This window comes from Polyodon spathula, unplaced genomic scaffold, assembly GCF_017654505.1.
Source record: "Polyodon spathula isolate WHYD16114869_AA unplaced genomic scaffold, ASM1765450v1 scaffolds_1422, whole genome shotgun sequence".
Classification (NCBI taxonomy): domain Eukaryota; kingdom Metazoa; phylum Chordata; class Actinopteri; order Acipenseriformes; family Polyodontidae; genus Polyodon; species Polyodon spathula.
In genome coordinates this window covers 994,252-1,016,810 of record NW_024472902.1, presented here as the reverse complement: position 1 = coordinate 1,016,810, position 22,559 = coordinate 994,252, and the positions used below count along the sequence as shown (strand labels likewise).

The window sequence follows — 22,559 nt, the reverse complement described above, 5'->3', positions numbered from 1 at the left end:
ACATGCGTCATCCACGCTCACGCAATAAAAAAACATTTTTTTTTTGTTGTTGTTAGGAACGACAGGGACTCAAAAGTTATTCTAATATTTTAACAATTTGCTTAGCAAACAACTTGCTGAAATCTTTTTTGGCAATACTATTGTATACTATGACAGTTGCTTTACATGAGACAGAATCCCTCTAAACTGAAAAATTCTGTTCCGCTGTGCAGATCGCCTTCAAGTCCCACAGGTTGCACTATCTAAGGAGATGCAGTCTGTTCAGGTAGATGAAATGCAATGCATTTCGTTATTTAAAGTCACCATTTACTGTTCATGGTGGATCCTCAGATAGTACCAGATTAGTTGCCTTTATGATACCTGAGATCCACTTAGTCTCGGTCAGTGTCCACCTCATCGTTCAGTTAGCCATGCCAGACGGACGAACTCCGTACTGTATGTTGTCAAATCTTTGCTTGCATCTCTGTTTCTCGGTTCAGCAATTCTATTTGATCCGAATTCAACTGCGCTGCATTTTTCACAATTAAATAAAGTGTAGTGCTGAGAAACACACTAACGAAGCTGCAGAATAAATTATTGTTTTAAGGGAGTGAATCCTGTTCTGAGTCTGTAGGGCAAAGGGATTAACTGAGCTTGCTGTGGGTGAGGTTCATGGTAGACTTGGAACCATTCCAAATTAGGTGTTCTAGCAAGTAAATGATATGCAGGTATATTAGAGACAAGAGCACAGGCACTCAGGGTAAGCCATCAATCATTGTTTTCTAATCCCTCAACGTCCATTTTAATTGCAGGCAGCCCCCAGTGGTGGGAGGTGGGTAGTGCATGGTCGAGTTCAGCCTAATTCTGCAGCAGACGTTAAGCCTTGACTGTGTACACGCTCTTTGAATAGCAATGAACTAACAGTATCATTCCTTAAGGGTTCGGATAGTCAAGACGCAGTCCTGTCTGTAAACGTGTTCTTAATGCACATCTGACTGGCAATCCTTGCCGCTTGACTCAGCTTGCAACTGTAGCGGCCGCTCTGAAGACTGTCACTTCGATGCTGAGCTCTACCGGAGCACAGGGCACGGAGGCCGTTGTGTAAACTGCAGGGACGGCACGGCTGGACCCAACTGTGAGGGCTGCAAAGAAAACTTCCACCGAAGCAGCCCAGAGGACGTCTGTCTCCCTTGCAATTGCAGTGTCATCGGTGAGTGATACACAAGTGGGACTCAAGTCACAAGAGCTCATTGGGAGCCCATAATCGATAGTGACACACAATGAGGCCCAGTCCAGAACTAAAGTGACTACATTGACCCTTCGCTGCCAAAGGCTGTGCAAACCAATGAAATCACTTTTAGTGCTATACATCTAGCAGTTCATATCAACTTTTTTTAGGTACGTGCTGCACGCAGTATATGCTGTGCCTATTATCATGTGTTTGCACAAAGTGCATAGACAGGGGCTGAACCAGCGACCGTGCGCAAAGCAAACGGGCATCTTAACCACAATGCAAACGAGCCGGGCTCCTCTGCCTTCGTGGTCTAAGACCTTTTAACGTCATCTCATCTAACCGCACTCTGCATCGTCTTTAAGAAGTATTTATTGGCAGCTATTCGATATAACCATTCAGTGGAGTGTTCAGAAAAGCTGTCCTCCATCACGTTTCCAATTGTGAACTAATCATGAGTGGTCAGTGCGGAGTATTTTAAAAGCAGATTGGAAAGACCTTGATGCGCCAATGGAGCAGTAAGCATGTCAGCACCACAGATGAGAGGAAACTGGCTTTTAAAACACCCAATGCGAACGTTAATTGCCATTGATTGGTACTCAATTGGAAACGTGAGGGAGGACAGCTTTTCTTCTTTTGAAATCAACGCGTTAATGAATGGATAGATGGGTGGGGTACATGGAAAGTAATATAGTTGTGTAAGCCCTAGTTTAGAAGTGAGAAACTATGATTGAGGGGGCAGCTGTATGTGGGCAGTGTGTGATGCTAGAATGTTTTATGGGGTTTTTTTTTGTTTTGTTTTTTACTGATGCCTTTCAAATTTTCCTAAATCCTCTGTAAATAACAAAAGACAAACGTGCCCTCCCGCCTGTCCAGGTTCATCAAGCCTGCAGTGTGGAGGTGACGGGAACTGCATCTGCAAGCTAAGTGTAACTGGGGAGAAATGTGACAGCTGTCAGCCGGGATACCACTCACTCACTGAGGGTGGCTGCAGGTAATAAGAGCACAGACCACACTGGAGTGTTTTTGATGAAAGACTGTGGAGGTTATTAAAAAAGTTTGCCACAGAGAGAGAGACTCACTTATCAAGCAATTGCGATAAACTAAGTCAGATAAAAGTCAAACGTTATCTTGTTTGGCTGCCCATGTGTAATTGCGGAACGGATTCTATCAAGGAATTTCCCCCGTAAAGCTGAGAGAACAGGAACCCACTTTTACAGTGGCTGGAAACCTGGTTCCAGGAGATTGGGAGGCCTGGTGTGAGGCAACTTTGCTGTATCAAACCCCAAGTCTCCACTGGTGTGCCGTGGCCTGAAACTCAGTCTCCTGAAACCAAGTCCCGAATTCCGTTCTTTCCCATCACGACCTTGTACCCAAACACTAGCCGGCCTGGACATTTCCATCTCATTCTCAGTCTTATAGAACAGGAACACTGCAGTGTTGCCAAGGCCCAGTCCTCTCTATATTAAACCAGTTGTTTCCTGTCCCTAGGCCTTGTGCGTGTCACCCAGCCGGCAGTGTGGGGTTATGTAACCCCCTGAATGGACAGTGTGACTGCAAGGAAAACGTGGAGGGATATCAGTGTGACAGGTGACTTTTAAAACACCCCATTAGACTACAGTGTTTTAGCATGGAGATGAAATACACAGAGCCAGGGCAGCAACTTCAGGAAATACAGGAAATAAATGCATTTCAAAATTGATCTTTCACACACCTTACTGCACATTTTTGACAATTTTGTGTCTTGTTACTGGCATCCTTTTCATTGCATGGAATTAGAGTAAGGATTTAATGAACTTTCTAACCTGAAATCAAGAGTAACTTGATTTCAGGTTAGAAAGCTTGTGAATGTATCACCTGTGAATGTGTTTTATAGCATTTCCGATCTAAAATTGTAGAATGGATTTGAAAATCAGTAGAAAAATCAGTATCAGTAACAGTGGTATACAAATGCAGACTTTGCATTCTATAATTCCCTGTTAGTTGTTATCACCGGCACTAATGAGATGTACTGGTACAGGTGCAAGCCTGGTACTTTTAATCTAGATTCTCAGAATCCTGCTGGCTGCACCAGTTGTTTCTGCTATGGGCACTCTGCAGCATGTACCTCCTCAGGGCAATACTCTGCATTCAGCATCACCTCAGACTTCACAGAGGGTAAGGGCATAGAGACGGTGTGCAATTAGCTATGCTAAGGCTTGGTAAAGATTTAGCAAGGTGCATTATTTTTTTCAATGATGAAAACCACAGTAAATGTGCTGTAAGGTTACTGCACTTTTTCTAATGCATTATACTTTGTTATGGTTTTTAATGCTTTACCATATCCATGTGCTTTACTGCACTGTGCTATTACTGCTACTGGTGCAATGCAGTTAACTATTATTATTATTATTATTATTATTATTATTATTATTATTATTATTATTATTATTATTATTATTGTTGTTGTTGTTGTTGTTTTTCTAGATCTGGATGGCTGGGTAGGGGAGTTCTTAGATGGGTCTGAATCCCTGTTGATTTGGAAGGAGGGAGAGATCTATTTACTTCCACACACTGAAGAAGATTCTGGCTTCTTTAAAGCACCAGGTAAGGATGATGTGATTCTACCACTATTACAGGTTTATTTAACCTGGAGACACTATGTAACCTTCCTAAAGCCTTAGTAAAGAATACATAACATTATAGAACTATGTGTCAAGACCTTCAGAATCACTATGAAAACTTCCATGTACAAATAACCAAATGTGTTATAACTGTTAACTTTTTAAGTGCATGTCTGTGACTTCGAGACCTCAGTCATTTTTTCAGTAGCTATTGAGATAATTAGAATTATGTCATTATGTAACGCTACAGTAAGAAATGACTTCAACACATTTCACAGCAATGTTATGAATGCTTCTCTACGTGTTTTGTCGGTTTTCAAAGTGATTCCCAATGGTTATGCACATTGTTATACAATGTTATGAAGGATGTAGGGAGGTGTTATGAATGCTACATAATGTCCAGTATTTCTGGAGCAAAGCAAATACAGCCAACTGGCTTCCTGATTCTCTGCTGCAGTGAAGGCAGTGGTCCCTTTAGCAGGATGTCTTCCTCCCTTCATAGGAACTTACCTTACATTTCCTTTGGAGGGTTTGTGCACGTTGAAAAACTCTGTTCCTGGAAGAATCTCCATGAATTTCGAAAGACTTAAATAGCTGATAGAAATTATTAATGTCTGGGAATTGACCTTTTTGACATTTGGAGAAAAAAAATAGAAATATGAAATTGCTAAGTTGAAAGTCTTGAGTCTGTCCTCATTTGGACTGGAATTGGCTGAGATGAGAAAAGCACACCTCAAAACCAGTATCTGGGGCTCCCCTAGTAAAAGCACGGTCGCGTGGCATGCATCGTGAGCCATACAGTCGGGTGCACAGGTTCACATCTCTGCTTTGCGAAGTCGTCGGTCTTTGCTGGGGATTCCATAACATTAGCTCTGGTGCTCTCTTGGGTTACAAAGGCAAAACCAGCAGGGTCTGTTTCTCCTCATCGCGCTCCTGCGAACCCTGCTGGCCGGGCGCCTGGTGAGCTCAGGTCATTAGTTACCTGACATCCATCCTTTAGTGCCTGGGCATAAAAGAAGATATTGGCTCGGTCGTGGGATCGGAGAACGCCCACGGAACAGTTCTCCTGAGCTGTGTAGGGAATTGCTGAGGTGAGGAAAAAAACATAAACGGCCATTCTAAAATATAAAAAAAATGTCCATGCATCAGTCACTTTGGTGGAGTTCTCAAAATATATGGAGGATTTCGTCTTTACTCAATATATGTGCAGAATATTATAGGGAGAAACAAAATCGTTCCCATTATTATTTATAGTATATTAAAAGCTAATGGGATAGATTTACTTAGCTCCAGTGCAATGCTTGCATCGTTTGTTTCTAAAAGAAACATTTTAATAACTAGATTTTTCTCAAAGCTCTGAATGATCATAAAAGCTCCTTCATAAAACACTTGCAAACCCTGGTACAAACATTACTAGTGTAGACTAACAGGGAGTTAGAATGAAGGAGGCTGATACCAGTGGGTCTAGGCTTCAAGAGAAAGCCGCTTCACATATTATTTGAGTTGCTTTATATTTCCTTTGATATTTTTTGGGTTCTGTTCCTCCACTTTTGTGTTGTAATGGTTCTCTAAATCTGCCTTTAGAAGTCTTCGTGCTTACTTTGAGCGCCAGAACACAGTTGCTCGTTCCATTAAAATCATGTGATCACGTGACTGTTCACCTCTGGTAGCAGGGTTGAAAGGTTACATCATCTCATGGAAAGCGGTAGTCTCTTTAACAGACCCCCCCCCCCCCTGGTGTTCAGGATTCTCCAGAGAAGCATAAAGCAAGTTTAAAACCTGGTAAAGACAGATTTAGAGATAAAATATAATTAACTTACATTAGAGAGGCAAAAGCTAGACTCAGAATGATGGCAAATGTCATAAAACAGTCTGGGAACTAGTAACCAAAATTCACCTTGGCACTTATTGTAAAACATCAGTATTTTAGCCTGTATACTGCATTAACTGAAATGCTTATGCAAGATGTGTTATAAAGAATCAGCCGGCTCTAGTCCTTTCTCGCACGGCTGCAGTTACTTTAATTTATTTATGAATATTATTTAAAACAGGTTTAACCAAGAGCAGAAGCAAATGAACCTTAAAGCAAGCTGAATTCCAGCAGGAGGCGGGGGGGGGGGGGGGGGGGGGGGTTCTGGAGTTATACTACCCATCCCACCTGAGCCTCTGACTCACAGTGTGACCTTCTTATGTCTTTGTACCCCCGTCTAGCAGGATCCCAAACACACACATTTACCACCCATGGACCTCGTGTTGACCTTGCATTTCTAACTCGGAGCAAAAAACAAAGAGGGAAAACTCACCACAGGATGAGCAAATATGGTTTTTGTTCTTTTTTTTTTTTTTGTTCTCGCGCAAATATATCTTTTAGAAAAACAGCTGAAGCAACTTGAGGATATTTGATGCCAAAGACTTTGTTAGTGTGTTTGACCTCTCCCTTCTTCAAAACCAACAGGGATTCACATGTGCGCACCACACACACACACACACACACACACACGCTGGAGAGATAGCCTGCGTACCTGGAGGATATTATGAGGATATGCATTATTCATGTAACAGTTGCCAGTAATTCAAAAGTAATTGCAAATGATCCAACACATGATTTTCTGTTGAATTTACGTATGTATATAATTCATATCGTATGCAGTAATTCTAAACTCAGCATTGACTCAAAGAAATTCAATTTGAACTCTGCAGAAAATGCGTTAGTTCTATGAAACAAAAAAAAAACCGAAAACCAGTTATCATGTGTTATATTGAAGAGCCAGTGTCACATCTATACATTTTAGAACAATACATGTCAGATGTATTGGACTTTGCTGTTTTGTGTCACAATTTCCTGGACGACTTGAAGTAACCTGAAGTGCTTTTTAGAAATCATCAAGAGACTTGGTTGCAGTGGTTACATTTTCTTCTGCGTGCTTTAAATTTGTAAAATAGACATTTTAATAAATGTTCACGGGCACGATCATCTGTGTTTTCACTAAAAGCAATGAAATAAATTAAATGAAATGCGTTTCCCAAAGTGTTCAAAGACACAGAGTAGAGTTTTGCACACATGAGCAGGTTCCAAGGAGCTGTGCATAGCTTTAATGAGTTAATGCAAGCAGAACCAACATGTTTACCACATCGCTGTTCCTCATAGAAGCACCAAGGTAGAGGAATGATCCCGTGCCAAGGCTGGCGGACATGAGCAGGGTTTTAAGAAGCTCTTCTGAAAGAATGGGAAGCGGCAGATCCGAGCGGGATTCAAATCACGACTGAAACAGTGTTCTTGTAGAGGTGGATGGATTTGTTTCGTCCACTCAAGGGGAGCAATATCGAACAGCTACTGAAGCTCTCAATGGTGCGTGTTATGTGGAGCCCGGTGATAAATACAAGGCTGGAAATCTTAAAGACCTGTGATGTTTTTTTTAAAAAATAAATATATATATATATATATATATATATATATATATATATATATATATATATATATATATGTATGTTTGACAATCTCTCATTAGCATCAGCAGCATTAGCACTGGGATTCCAGAATCTTCAAGAAGCCTGGTGCCTAATCATTTCCTCTGCAGGAGGTCACGTGGCTTGATTGCAGCTTGACCATTGGAGTGAAGCTGACCTACAGCGTTTCAGTCCCCACTTCTATAGCGCAGTCTTTGAGAGAGCTGCATATTACACATGGAATTACAGAATACAAGCAAAGGAACAAAAGACCTGCAATCGAAGAAATGGGACCCGTGGCAGCATTGCAACATTATTGGCTGTCAGTTGACCCATCGACTTGGAATACTTGAATTGTTGATCTGGTAGTTTTCAGTCTGTTAGTTGTTCTAACTTATATTGGATTGGTTCCAGTTTGTATAATCGTCATGCATTCATCTGTCTTAAGTCATTGCACAGTACTGGTTCAATAACATTTTAATCATCCATCTACTTTCAAACATATCCAATCTTTTCTCTCTCTCTCTCTCTCTCTCTCTCTCTCTCTCTCTCTCTCTCTCTCTCTCTCTCTCTCTCTCTCTCTCTCTCTATCTCTATATATATCTCTATATATATATATATATATATATATATATATATATATATATATATATATATGTGTGTGTGTGTGTGTGTGTCGGCACACAGGATTCTCCAGACATCTGAAGATACTCGCTCTTTAAAATGTACTGTAGATATAAGAATAAAGATATAAAACAGCAGCATGAAATAGAAATGAAAAAAAATTATAGTAATAACAAGGTTAAAGACAGCCATAAAATTCATACAATATGTAAATAGCAACATTAAAAACTGATTAATTGTTCTTTAGACATATTTTAAGAACAGACAGGGACATCTTTAGGGGGCTAATGCGTCTTGTCATTAAAGTAAGCTTAAATGCATACGTAATAATTAAATAGAACCCAAATGTTCATGATACAAATATACCATATATTGTTTTATTATCTTAATGTGCAAATCTCCATCAGAATAATATTACAGCGATGGCATTGCCCAGGGAGATACCAGTAGCACAGTAAATAATGCACACACATTGATCTTAGAAGGCACTTGAAGGACCTCCTGGTATCTGGAATTGTATTTCCATGCTTCTTTTTTTTTGCAGAATCACCCTGGAATACCACCTCCTTAGGAGAAAGTTCTTATTATACAGCCTGTGGGCAAATCATTGCAATCAGTCCTGCAAAGACTTCAAGGATGAAACGGCTTGCAGCAGTGAAGCACTCCTAATTACTTGTGCTCTTGTTTCAGGGAAGTTTTTGGGGGACAAACTCCTCAGCTACGGGCAGCCCCTCTCTTTGACGTTCATAGGAGAAAGCAAGGAGCTCCTGCCTTCCTTTGTGACGCTGATAATCGAAGGTTCGGGGATGAGATTGTCGGCACGTCTTTTTCCGCAGAATAAAACTGTGACAGACTCCCCCCCGCAACAAACATTTGTATTCAGGTAATACCTTTCAATGCCTTTGAATAGCGCATGACTCCATGATCACTGGGACAGTTTTGGACAGTTAATTCACGCCCCAATACATTCTGATAAGTGTAGTTTTGCTTCTCTTAAACAAGTGAAAGGTATCTGAGACAGGTAATCTATACCAGAATGCATTGCGATGTGAGCCTGAACTGTCCCATACTGTTCGAGTGAACGTGGAGTCATAAGGTAACCCTGCCTTTGAATGGCAACTGTACTCAAGAACAAAGCAACGACGCAGTTGATCTGCAGATAGTATAAGAAAAGAACAGTGATGGTCTGCTCCAGAACCTGTGAACAACACTGGCAACATGACATTGCAAAAGCAACAGGGACATACATAGGCAAGAATGGAGCTGCCAATATGATTGTCAGTTGTCTTTAAAAGGGGTACAGCTGTCCAGGTCTTACATGTTTGCTGTGCAGGTCTCACACGAGCTGTTCTCAAAGAAGAAACACATTTTATACTGCTGTACTTGCACTTCCTACCAGGAGAGTGAAATTCTCCCCGCCTTCTTTGCCATCATTAACCAATCAGCTGGTTCATGTAATGACTGACATGCTTAGCAGCCTGTGACATGCGAGGACTCTACATTGAAATGACCCTGTGACATGCTCTGATGGACTTTCATTCTGTAAGTACAGACATGCAAGAATTAGTTACCAAGTTCAGCAGTTTTTTTTTGGGGGGGGGGGGGGGGGGGGGGGGTTTGCTTCTTTCATTACTGCGGATGAGATCTCCATAGCTAATGGAAGTACAAAGCAGGTTATTTAATTAGCTACTAAATAACCCTTTAACGTGTATGTGAAGACTACACTGTTTTTTTTTTTCCCCATGGTGGTTTATGAATTGATATCAAGCTCTGTAATTAATTCCATGGCTAGTAATCCATGACAAGCCTAATTAATATATTTTGACCTCTAAGAAGATTGTCTTCCAGTCTTCAGATATCAAATTGAAATTACTTACTCATAATTACACTGTGTTACAATGTATTTAATGTGCAAATCTTTTTGCAGATATAACCCAATCCCAAACCCTAACCCTTTTCTAAACCAATGGTGCACTTACATATATTGTGCAAAAAGATTGACCATTAAGTACATTTTGACTATGCATGCAAACGTTGTGATTATGTGTAAGCACACATACATTTAGTAATCATTATGTACATACACAGCAATTAGAGACACTAAATATTAAGTGTTACTTTTTTAAGACAGACTGATCATGGCAGGTTAAAACAGTGTAGTCTTGATTCAAGTATTAAAGTATAAGTCATGCTGCATATTCTGTTCCAGAAAGGGCATTTATAGACCTACCGTACTGCATGAAGAAATCAATTCTACCTACAAGTAGACAGTATCTACCCTAATTATAAGGTTCAAGTAATTACAGGTCTTCGTAGGGCCCTGGTTTTCATAAATGAGAACTGTTACTGAACAATAGGGGGTCACTTGCTCTCTGAAAAGTGCAGTTCAGCATCTCACCCTGAGAACAGCTATGAAAACAATGAGCGAAAGGTGATTTATTCAGCCTGTCGCTTAAGTGGTGCAGCGAGGGCATGGTAAAACTTTATAGTCCTTACTGGAAGATCTCCTGAAGGAGTTCTCCATGATTACAGAGTTCAAGGTAATAAAATGGCAGTATAAGCACCCAACTCACAAGAAATAGTTAATGACTGTTTTTTTGGGGGTTTTTTTTGTTTTTTTTCAGTTTGTTGTTGTTACAAAATTCACCAAAACATAATTAAAATTTTTTGTTTTAATGTTGCATGGGTGAAAATGATTAAAGGGCACGGTTAAGCAGCTATTTAAAGAGAGGTTTTTTTTTTTCAGTTTTCAAGTTTGATTTTAAGAATATATCATATTTGTGACTGTTATTTAATTATTGAATAAAATGAGTCATGCCATACCATTAAACAGTAGCACTGTGGATAATAGAGGCCCTTACTCCTGGTTAAAATAACTCATTATAGTGTGTGGGTCTGGCTGCTTTGTGATTTTGATTGACACGTGCTCTTTCTGAGGTGTGTATCATTTGAACGCCACGCTCTTGTCAATCTGTTTATCCCTGAAAGCAGCACCCACTGTATCTTATTAGAAATGCATTGGTAGCTCCGCAGCGTTTTAAACTCAGCCGTGTCGATGTCTTTTTCAGGCTTCATGAGGGACAGGCAGGCCAGCAGATCCCTTTGTCATCCTTTGAGTTTCATCGACTTCTCTCCAACCTCACAGCCATTAAAATAAGCAACGCTGGGGGCCACAGCTGTGAGTTGAGTGAAGTTCTGCAGAGCGATCACAAATTAATTAACCCTCTACTGCATGTGTTTGAAGGTCTTATTTACAGACTAACTCATGAGACTAAAGGTTGGGGGGGGGGAGCCCAGGACGTTACCGGCTGCACCATTCAAAGGCTTGCAGGAACAAAAAAACAGCAGCCTAATGGTATGAGTCTGACCTGATGCTTGTTGAAGTTCCCAGAGCTGTTTCACTGGATGAATCGACCGTTCAAACCTGTGAAAAAGGATCCAGCGTCTTCACACTGCATGTGCCTCCGCTCTTCAGGCTGACAGTGGAGGATAATCACTCGCTGGCCTGTCAAACAGGATTAATCCATCTGCTATGGATTTAAATCCAGAGGCTGAAAATCATTGCCATCTGATGGCTACAAAAGATCAAAAGTGACTCCAGAATGGTCCTGAATTAAAGTTCATTGATTAAATAATAGCAAAGACATTCCCGTTTCCTGTCTCTTAAAGAGAGAGCAGCACAAATAACTACTATAGTTTAGTGAAGTAGTACCCTATATAGAATACAGCATTGTACTAGTACAACACTTTACATGAAGTGTCTCTAATTACTGTGTATTTACATAGGAGCTACTTAGTAAATATCAGTGTGCTTAAACATGAATACAATGTTACTATGCATCGCTACAAATGTACTTAATGTGGAAATCTTTTTGCACAATTTTTTTTTTTTTTTTATAACCCTAACCCTTTTCCGATACGCGTTAAGTAAACTGTAACTTTTTTAGTTCTTATTTGTGTATACTGTGAACAAAGCTTGTTTGGGGGATCAAAGAAAATCGAATGGCTCCCAGCCGTGGAGCAGCTGTCCTGGGTGTTCTTTGCAGAGCCTGTACATCCCACCCTCCCACCCCCCCACGGCGTACAGAAAAACACGTTGAAATAGAAGCTGGCCATATGGAGCATTTCCAGTTAATTAACCATGTGATCTGCACATATGGGCTCTGACAGCACCCCGAGTGGGCAGCTGTGTTTATTGCATTATTGTGTTGATCAGTGCCAAAATTCCAGTCTGCACAGGCTAGATAGTCCACATGTTGCGTGGCTATACAACAACCTGCATGTTGTACATGTTAGTTCAGATCCAAACCTCCTGTGAACCCTGTACCAAATGACATGGCACGGTGCACTGCAATACCAATGTAATGCACTAGGGGGCAATGGCAGCTGAGATCTGGATCTGGATGCTAATTCCTTGTGGCCAGACAGAGGCTTCTACTTTAAAGTTCAGACAAACCACAAATGACAAGCAAAGGCTTCAAACTCAGAAATGCACGAAGCGACTGATATAACCAGCGTTTTTAATAAAGGCTGTTCACACGGGCAAATAACTGGGGTTTCCAGTTTTAGGTAACAGTGAAACAAGCGTCTTCATCCAATAAACCAATAAGTACAGTAATCCGCCACGTATCCAACTGCAGTGGGACCAGAGGAAGGGTGGGGATGTAAAAAGTTGGAATGAATGAATCCTGTTTTAAATATCATTATAGACAGCTGTAACAATTACAATATTCACACAATAATTTTTTTGAAATTCAGCTTTTATTAGGGAGCTCCCCTAAATCCGTTGTTTAGAAAGATACAGGGTATTAATGCTTGTGACAGGGTAGCTGTCTGCCGTGTGGGTGCGTGCATTCACTGCTGAGTGAGGGTGAGATAAATCAAGCAGGAGATTGAGATAAATCAAGCATTGGAATTATGTATTTCTTCTTTCTGCATGTAGCTATCTTTGTTGAACAGGGTTAGATGCCAGCAGGTAGCATTATTGTAGATGACTGTGGAGATGATAAGATTCGGATGGAGTACAGTCTGCTGGTCATGTCCTGGTATGTGTTTTCTCCCACAGATGCAGCCCAGCTATCGGAGGTTACCCTCGTGTCTGCAGCCCCAGGACTGGAGCCTCCTGCCCCCTGGGTGGAGGAGTGCATTTGCCCCCTGGGGTACGTGGGGCAGTTCTGTGAGTTCTGCGCCCCAGGGTATAAACGAGATACCCCCAGCGGCGGACCCTTTGCTCGCTGTGTGCCCTGTACCTGCAACCAGCACGGGGTGTGCGATGGAGAGACAGGTTGATAACCCTCTTCTGATTCTTTTATTATTCTGTTTTTTTTTTTTTAAAACTGCATTGTTATTAAAAACAAAACAAAACCCTCCCCTAGAACCAACATGGACCTTACTTCAGGGTATCTGAGTTCATAGTAATATTATTAGAAGGTCAAAACTTGAAAAGTCACCGTGCAGTGCAGGTGAGGCAGGGATGTCACAGCCAAGGATACAAGACAGAGTGGTCAGTACCTTCTTCCAAAACCATTCTATTATTCAGCAGTACCACAGTGCAGGGACATAACTATTCATCTCATCTCCCGAACAGCACCGCATGTTTAGCTGTCTGAAAGACCCATCGATGATTTATACAGTAAAATATCATCAGCATATAACCTTATTTTATGATGAATGTTTCTGGATGAAACTCCGGCAATGAGGCTCTCCTGATGTATGACAATGGCAAAGAGGTTCGATAAAAAAGACCACAAATAATAAAAAAAAAGATCAATTCATCCTATCAAAAGCCTTCTCTGTGTCTAAAGAGACAACCACAGCGGTATTCTAACTTTTACTAGCCCGACGCATGAGATTACAAAGAAAAAATGTTTCATATGTTCAAAAATAACTCATTCTGAAGGAAGGAATTTGCTGGTGAACAATGACATATCTACACAATGGAACAGAAAATTCGATATATTTAATCTAAACTACTACAGGAATACATTAGTTTAAGATAACGGATCTTTCAACTCATTTTGGACAGATTTCAGTTTTGCAGTTCCAGATCTCGCTGCTAGTTTACATATTTTAACATATTTTGAAAATAGGGTTTATATATGAGAAGTATAGCTTTTATAGGGTCAGCTGAATATTTATACAGTAGAAGTAGTACTGTACATGCTGTCCATTAATTCAAAACACCCCATCCATAAAATCAGTAACAGAATGTGGATCTCAGAAAAACCTGTTTACCACTGACGACAAAAAAAAACGAATTATCTTCAAAGAAGCCAGACTGAGAACTAACAAAATATCATTCATCTTGAAAAGCAATGGAATATCTAGCACCCCTTTAGCGCATTATCACTAACTGATGTGTTGTGATGCTTCAGGTGGCAGTAATGCACTCATATGTGCTGCTTTGAAGTGCTGATGACTCGAGTCTGAACTGTGTTCATGAGTTTGACAGCCTACCAAGCAACCTGCCAAGACTGCTTTTGACATCTTTCTGAGGATTTCTTTCTCTTTAATGAGCTATGTAACCCACAAACTACAGCAACAGACCCAGGGAAGGGTCTGTATTTTATATGTATTTTTAGATGACAACAAGGTTGAAAACAGGCGAACCGTGCATCAGAGTCCTGCGTGGGTCTGATTTTTATGACCCACCTCCTTCCCAGACCTGCTACTACAGGACCCGATCTGAACCGGCAACCCGCTGCATCACCGTCTTCTTACTCACAACCCGACCCGCTCTAATAAGACCTGCAACCCAACCCAAACCTGCAAGTGTCCTTTACCTACCTGCCTGCGCCGACTGACTCTCTCAAGCTCTCTGTAATCTGATTATTTAACATGTAACTGTAATAGGTAAGACATTAAATGTATTTTTTTAATTACTTTTTTAAAAAGATCTACAGCTAATGCATAACATGGAAATCAGAAAGCTCTTCAGCACTGCAAGTCAAACCTTACATGTCATGTGAACGCGTTTTTTATATCCTCTTTGTAGAAAATTGCGTCGGACGAGGTAACAAATAGGTTCGACAGCTGGATCCTCAAAGAATATTCCGAGCTGCTGACTGAACCAAACTGAAACAAATAACTCTGTAAAGAGCCGGAGAAGTCTAGTAGCTATTTGTAACTGTAACTAGTGACCCAACACTGGCCAACTGCAAAAAGGTCTGGATTGTACCTACAGTGAGATGAAGAGTGCCCTGAGAAGGGGCAGGTTGTATCTATGCAGACCTAATAGAGACTCGGGGGACAGTCTGGGGTGAAAGGCCTGAGCGTATGCTGCAGGAATATCTATGGGGGGGGGGGGGGGGGGGGGGGCCAAGTTGTCTTATGATGGGAATCTTAATGAAGCCAGTGTTTTTCTCCCTGAAACTGTATAGATATGTATGTCTGGCTGATCCTACATGAGCCTTGCTGAGAGATCATCCCACTTACCCAGGGGATCCCAAACTAAGGGCCGCGATTTGGTTACAGGGGGTCCACAGCACATATAGTGCACACAGATATCCTGACACCTAACAAGGCACTTACTATACTGACTTGAGCACAGTAAAATAAAACTTTATTTCCAACGCAGCCGTATACCACTCACTGAGTGGGGGTCCTCAGTCAACATGCTTAATGTCAAGGGGGGAGAAAGTTTCAGAATCCCTGCATTAAGCAGCCAGTAATGACGGCGCCTGAGGTGCATTAAAATACAGTAAAAGAACATTGGGGCTAAACTCACCTCCCCTTTAAGCTGTATAACTTTCATTGTGTGTGGCGCCACCTGGTGGCAGAATATCTCTCTTAAAGAGATAGCTGCAGACAGCTTTGATTTGTATGTGGAGAGTCGTGTGTGTAAAGATGTCAAGTTGAGCTTCTTATGTGATTGGAATGGGAGCCAACTCAGAAGTGGATTTTTTTTTTCTTTATTATATTTTTCATCTTAAATTGTATATCATGCTGTGTGAGGGAGTTTTCTGCAAACGAAAAATCACAACCGCGAACTGCTCTGAGGGTTAGTCACTGAGACAATGTGAATCTTTTTTTTTTTTTTTTTTTTTACTCATGATAGTTGCAGAATTACACCAAAAAAATAAAAAATACCAAACGAGTCTGAGGTCCGAGTTTCCGAGCTGGTTATCAAATCAGGGATAGTTTATTATGGTTTATAAATGTTTTAGATGAGCCTAAGCAACAGGCGTTGTGTTGTTAAGCTTGTTAGGAAGCACTGTCTCAGGACGGCTCTTTCCCCGAGAGGCTTCCTCTACACAGCCCTCGTTCGGTACAGCTCTGCAACACTGTGTCGGTGGGAAGTGTCGAGGTGGAGTGCTCTGTCCTCAATTCCACAAGCTGTGGATTTACTGGATAGTCAAGCAGTTCCTATTCAACGCTTTCTTGTGTCACGTTTCCACAATTGACGAGTTACACTGTAAGGATCCTTTGTTATTTCACTGCCCTCAGTATGTCACGGACCATGAGAAGGAAGGTGAATGTATCTGAGAGGAACCCTCCCTTTGTTTCTCCTTTGCTTCTTTTTATATGTTTATGTTTGAAACCTGCAGTCATTTGCTCCAGGGTCTCACTAGAAAAAGAGAAACTGCATGACGTCTCTGCGGGAGACATTCTGGATCCAACTTCAGAAATAAATAAAAAGTCCTGCAAAAAACGGGATAGTGTTCCCAGAAGCCTTTGGGCTGGCAAAACATTCTCCTGGAAAGCCCAGCACCAGCCTGCATTCATGGTGGCAGTTACTCTCTTTTGGTCCTTCCTAGGGGGAACATGAAAGACATTCCCTGTTCAAGCTGTATACTGATCGTCTTGAACAGAGAATGTAGAATTGGGACAGTCCCTCAGCACTGCCCGAATCAATTCAAGGTTTATGTTAAGACAGAATTAGTTTCAACTTGATTACTTGATCAGTCCCTTCAAATTGTACAGATAATCGATAAACAAAGGACGTCTACAGCTAACCAAATGAGACCTACCTTTATTTATTCTCCGTTTGACTACAAACAACTGATTTCCTTTACAGATAAACAGCGTTGATGCAATGCTACTGTGAGAAGGGGAGTTTGCGAGGGTAAAAGAATAGCACACGGTGTAGTTTGCAGCGCAGCACTGTGAAAGCATTGGCGTGAATGTTAAACACATAGATGGACGATAAATCATAGTAAATGCTGTCGAAACCTGGGAACAGCACGGTGAAACTGAAAGCCGTTTGAAAGCTAGATGACACCAGCATGCATTTGTGTGCTGTTATTTCTGTTAATGAAGGCTTTCTGTGTCTGCTACAGATTTGAAGTGCAGTCTTTGTTCATTCCCTGGATCCAGTCGTTCTTGTGGAGGCTTCAGATAGCCTTGACTAAACCGCTGTCGTCAGAAGTGAAGTGTGATGGCTTTGTGCACACTGCCACCTGCTGGCGACACGTGTTAGGAGCTAAACCAACCGACAACTAATGGAGCGCATCCTTTTTCATTGATATCGGTACAGCGCAATAATACTCATTCACTTTTATCAGTAGAAATTCATGACCATGAGGGGTTAATTAGGGAGAGTGTTATAAACATGAAAATAGTTCAATCTGTCAGAAATCATATGAAATGCTAGTTGAATACTGGTATATGCCCAGGTTTGGGAATGTAGGGTCTACATCAAAGATAAAAGCGCAATTGAATTGTGCGATTAAACCAGTTTGTTATTTACCATGTCTTTTTACACTGTAGGCCTATGCCAGTGCAGAGACAACACCGTCGGGCCTAGCTGTGAGCGCTGTGCTGACGGTTTCTATGGAAACGCTTTACTTGGGACTTCCAGTGACTGCCAGCCCTGCCCGTGCCCGCACCAGTCCAGCTGTGCAGTGATTCCAGCTACAGGGCAGGTCGTCTGTACAGACTGCCCGCCAGGGCAACGAGGTAGCCTCTCGCTACGATACAATGCATTACTGCTTTCCACAGAACAGGTGAAACCACGGTCAAGCACGGGCACAGGGAGAGAGTGCAATTTAACCCTTCTATGGGGACGGATTAAAAAAAAAAAAAAAAAAAACACTACCTTTTTATATGCGGACATGTGGAAGATGCAAATGCATGATGAATATACGAGGATGCAATTTTTGCACCATATAAGACCATTGAGAAATAAATGCTCCAATGAAAAATATATTTATTATGTGTCCAAAACTACTCTTTCTTTCAGCTATGTTCAATATCTGATGCATGAAGTATCCCTTTCTACTTTACATCAATCCGTTACAAGCAGTCTGAGTCTTCTCAGAACCTGACGAGCTCCTCTGTTACCTCCCGGACAGGAACTCGCTGTGAAATGTGTGACGATGGTTTCCACGGTGACCCGCTGGGGCGCCGTGGCCAGGCAAAGCCCTGTCGTCCCTGTCAGTGCAGCGGGAACGTGGACCCCAATGCCATCGGGGTCTGTGACCATGTGACCGGGCGCTGCTTCAAGTGCCTGCACAACACAGAGGGAGACCGGTGTGAACGATGCAAGGACGGTTACTACGGCAACGCACTAGACCAGGGAACACTCAGCAAATGCAAGCGTGAGTATCTAGGTGGTATTGCCATGAACACCAGCATTGCAGGATGGAATGCGTTCAAGAACAACAGGGGTTTGGGGCCATAAGGGTTCAATATCCAGTTTGTGGATCAAAAAAAGTTAGAATAATGATCAATAAAAAATACTTTTCACTTTGTGAGGGTGCCACATCTTCCAGAAATGTTACAGAGCAACAAAAACATCATCTCTCCGGTTCCTCTGTAAAAGCCTACATGCAAAGAAAGAGCAAAAAAAAAAAAAAAGGTTTTATATGTAATCCTACAAACACTAAACATAGCAAGAGTACAGAAGAAAAGCATTGGTCTCTAAATCCAGTTTATCATTAGAAAGCCAGACAGCATTTGTTTGCAGTTGAATTGACAGTGGCTGCGTTGTGCCTCCAGCTTGCAACTGCAGCCCCTCTGGGTCAGTGAGTCCGTCCGCAGGCTGCAGTGCCCAGACTGGGCAGTGTGAGTGCCTGAGTCACGTGACCGGACGAGACTGCAGCCACTGCGAGACCGGCTTCTTCAACCTGCAGCCAGGAGAGGGCTGTCAGAGGTGAGTGTGGGGAGACACTCTGGCAGTACTGACACAGCTTCTGAGGACTTTATTAATGATGTTTGCAATCAGTTGGATGGGTCCTGATTCCAATTCCTCAGATATGGTGCTTTGACCTGCATCAGAAGCTGCTCTTCAGTTCTAGTTGTTTGTCACAGACCTACTGTTAGTAACACAGACAGCTTCAGCCAAAGTTCAGTGCCAGGGCCATCTAGGGAACAGCTACCGTGAATCAAGATTACGTTTGTATTGCTGACAATACAAATGTACATTACTCTTACTTTCTAAGACAATTTCATCAGAGAAAGCATCCTCTGCTTTTCCCTTATATCATGCATTTACCATAGTTAACAATGGCTTTCCAATATTTGAATATGCTTTACCATACGCTGGGTTTTACAATGCTTACCAGTGCTTTACCATGCTTTCACTATGCTTTACACTTTGCTAGGCTTTGACTATGGGAAACGTATGTTATGGCCCTAACATAAACTATATAAAAAAGTTTAGAAAAATGTTTACAACTTTTAATAAGAACCCATCGGAATGATGCAAATGTCAAAAATGTTTGGGGACAGTAAAAGGTGAAGCTACTTACCTACTTTAGTAACATTGTTGACTGCATTCTGTGCCTTTGCTCTCTCTAGATGCACCTGCAACCCCACTGGTTCAGTATCCAGCGCCTGTCACCCAATCACAGGACAGTGTTTGTGCCGCCCAGGGGTCGAGGGGTCAGCGTGTGACTCGTGTCATAAAGGATTCTTCAGCTTCACTGCCCGGGGTTGCAGGGGTGAGTCAGTGTGCCCATTTCCAGAAGTCTGAGCTGGTCAGACCTTCAGTCTAAACATGACATACCTATTTCCCTTGAACGGAATTCGTAACTGAGATGGAGTACCGTCAGATTAAACAGGAATTCAAATCAGATGAAAACAGGAGCTGAAAGGATCTGTAACGAGCAAATTAAAAAATGGGCAATCAGGCATCTCTGAATGTAGCTGAAACGTAGGAGTTAAAAATATAGTGAACTCTGGAACCCCCTTTACCAAACGAAAGGGATGCAAAGGTTAAGTTCAAATTCAAATGCATGTCTTTATTTAGTCAGAGTAGAACCCTTGAGACATGCATCTCATTTCAAGGGGGAGCCTGGCAAGAGCAGTAAATAACATTGCAGAAGCAATAAATCATTCAAACCAGACATGTTAATGACACACGCTTCCTATTAGCAATGACGGAGATCTGGAACAGGTTTTGGTAGGGAATGGAACTGCTGAATTTTCTTTCTAATGTTGAGGGTTTTTTTTTTTTGCTTCTCTGTTCCCCGCAGCATGTAACTGCTCCCCCATGGGTGCTGTCACCATGCAGTGTCACAGCAACGGCACCTGTTTGTGTCGGGAGGGGTTTGTAGGGTACAAGTGTGATCAGTGTAAGGTGAACTACTTCCACAGCAGAGCCACGCACCAGTGCGAGGAGTGCCCAGTGTGCTACGGCTTGGTGAGAGATGAGGTAAGAGGAGCTGAACACTGCTGACGAGAAGCATTGGGATTGCTTTATAACAGTAGCTTCTGTGTAAGTACGCGTGTATTTACTAAGTAACTACCATGTACATGCACAGTAATTAGAGACGCTGTGTAAAGTGTTACTGTATTTTTTTTGTTTGTTTGTTTTCTTATTTTGTTCCCAAGAAAGTAGCGGCCCAAGTGATAGCAAGGAGCCTAATATCGTTTCTGATTTTTTTCTTAGGCAGCCAAACTGAAGGAAAAGCTGCAAGCTTTGGAAGAGCAGCTGGAGAAATTCGATTGCCGGTCTCACAGAGGCTACGAGCATTACCCTGTGCAAAGGGAAGGTTCCCTCAGCAACTCACTGGAGGACTTACTGGAAATGCAAAGTGAGGATTCAGAGAAGTGCTTCTTCCGATTTCAAAGGCTTCTATTTTACAGCCAGCAGAAATTAGCCTAAATAATCATGGAATTGGGTTCCTGTGTCTCTTATGCAAGGTATACTGGACATTTTGCATTCGCTTTTATTCAGGTGGGGGAAATAGCACAGAAGGCACAGCTATGCCATAGAGATGCTCTTGTACCCTTTACCGTTTGTAAGCGTTTTTTTTTTTTTTTTTGTTGTTGTTTTTACCAAAAAACTTAATTTAAATAGCAAACAAGTTTTTGTGCTGCTGTCATTTCTGTCTCTTCCCTTCCTCTCTAAAACTGCTTTATAAATTGACCCCGTTTTATGGTATAAGTGTCTTTTCATGCAGAACGCTTTGAGAATTAGATAATATGAAGCTTGGTTTGTTAGCTTTACAGCAGTGTGAACTTTACAAAGTCTTCGAAATCCATCCCAGTGTTGCTGTTGTGCTTGCAGATGCCAGAGACGCTTTCCTGAATCAGTTTATGGAATTAGAGACGTCAGTCCGGACCATACAAGAAAGGCTGAGCAATATCAGCCGTGACTTGAACTGCAGCGGGGCAGGGAACGATAAACACTGCAGCGCTCTCAACGACACAGGCTCCAGCATCCAGGCCACACAGGGACAGCTGCAGCTAGCCAGGGAAACACTGGACAATATGGTATGACGATAAAGCAAGTTGGTTTTGCTAATTTAGTGAGCCATGAATGCACTGCTATCCAGCCCTATTCAAAAAGCTTTGACACAGCTTGTTTTGTTAGGCTACAGTTATCGGTATTCAATACACAGAGAGGCACAGGCCTAATAAGAAATGCTTCTTTTTTTCTTGTTCAGGTGATTCCCCTTGATCTCCCCAGGGAACCGAACAAATGGACAATACTAGTAAATGAATCCCAGGTTCTAGCTGTCAGGTAAATCTCTTTATATTATCATTGTGGTTTCCTTGTTAAAGCGGGCTCAGTTAACAAAATAACTCCCTAGACCTGGCATCCACTTTCATTCACTGTGTACAGAAATGTGCAGTTTTGAAAGAAACACATATCAACGCAAACAATTGCAAATGTACTATAATGAACTGCAGGAGGTTAAACAAAGTTTGCTTGCCTTATTTTCAGGAAGTCTGTAACTGTTACTCCTTCATTATGTCTAAAAGTATGTCAGTCAATAGGGGAATCAGCTGAGTGGTTGATAGGGGAGAAGCCGTTAAGGGGGTGGGGCAATTTCACAGACCAAGGAAGTGCGACTCTATCTGAAAGCAAGGCTTACAACAAGACAGTGACGCACCACATGTTTTAAACATTTGAACTCACTGCCACTATTTGTGAGAGGCTCTGATTCTGCAGAAAAAAATGTAATCTGCACTTAAAACACACTTGTTCTCCTTGGCTTTTGGTAATTAATAGTTTTTTTTAGTAGAATTTATAATGGATGTTTCTAATGTATTTATATATTGTTATGGCTTTTGTATTAACTCATTATATAGATGCATCTTTTAATGTAATGTCATTTTAATGTCAAGCTATGTACAACGCTTTGAGATGTTTTACAGGAAAGGCGCTGTATAAAATTAAAATTGATTGAAACTGAAAATTCATATTTAGGATAACGCATTGTTTCTATCAAACCTGCATATTTGAGGTCTCTAGTGAACGGATATGACTAGTGGAATGATTTTGT

At 41.6% G+C, this 22,559-nt stretch overlaps 1 protein-coding gene across 1 annotated transcript in view; it reads left to right on the top strand.

Moving 5' to 3' along the window:
- lamc3 (laminin, gamma 3) overlaps positions 1–22,559 on the top strand; it is a gene marked incomplete at its 5' end in the record, with an annotated part of 34,417 nt that overhangs the window by 5,538 nt on the left and 6,320 nt on the right. Inside the window, 16 exons of the mRNA XM_041242710.1 lie at positions 1,001–1,189; positions 2,087–2,204; positions 2,702–2,800; positions 3,231–3,367; positions 3,677–3,796; positions 8,575–8,767; positions 10,953–11,062; positions 12,950–13,168; positions 17,593–17,781; positions 18,177–18,422; positions 18,823–18,976; positions 19,624–19,766; positions 20,301–20,479; positions 20,717–20,861; positions 21,338–21,543; positions 21,717–21,793. Coding sequence (XP_041098644.1) covers positions 1,001–1,189; positions 2,087–2,204; positions 2,702–2,800; positions 3,231–3,367; positions 3,677–3,796; positions 8,575–8,767; positions 10,953–11,062; positions 12,950–13,168; positions 17,593–17,781; positions 18,177–18,422; positions 18,823–18,976; positions 19,624–19,766; positions 20,301–20,479; positions 20,717–20,861; positions 21,338–21,543; positions 21,717–21,793 — 2,524 coding nt within the window. The remainder of the gene's footprint in view (positions 1–1,000; positions 1,190–2,086; positions 2,205–2,701; positions 2,801–3,230; positions 3,368–3,676; positions 3,797–8,574; positions 8,768–10,952; positions 11,063–12,949; positions 13,169–17,592; positions 17,782–18,176; positions 18,423–18,822; positions 18,977–19,623; positions 19,767–20,300; positions 20,480–20,716; positions 20,862–21,337; positions 21,544–21,716; positions 21,794–22,559) is intronic.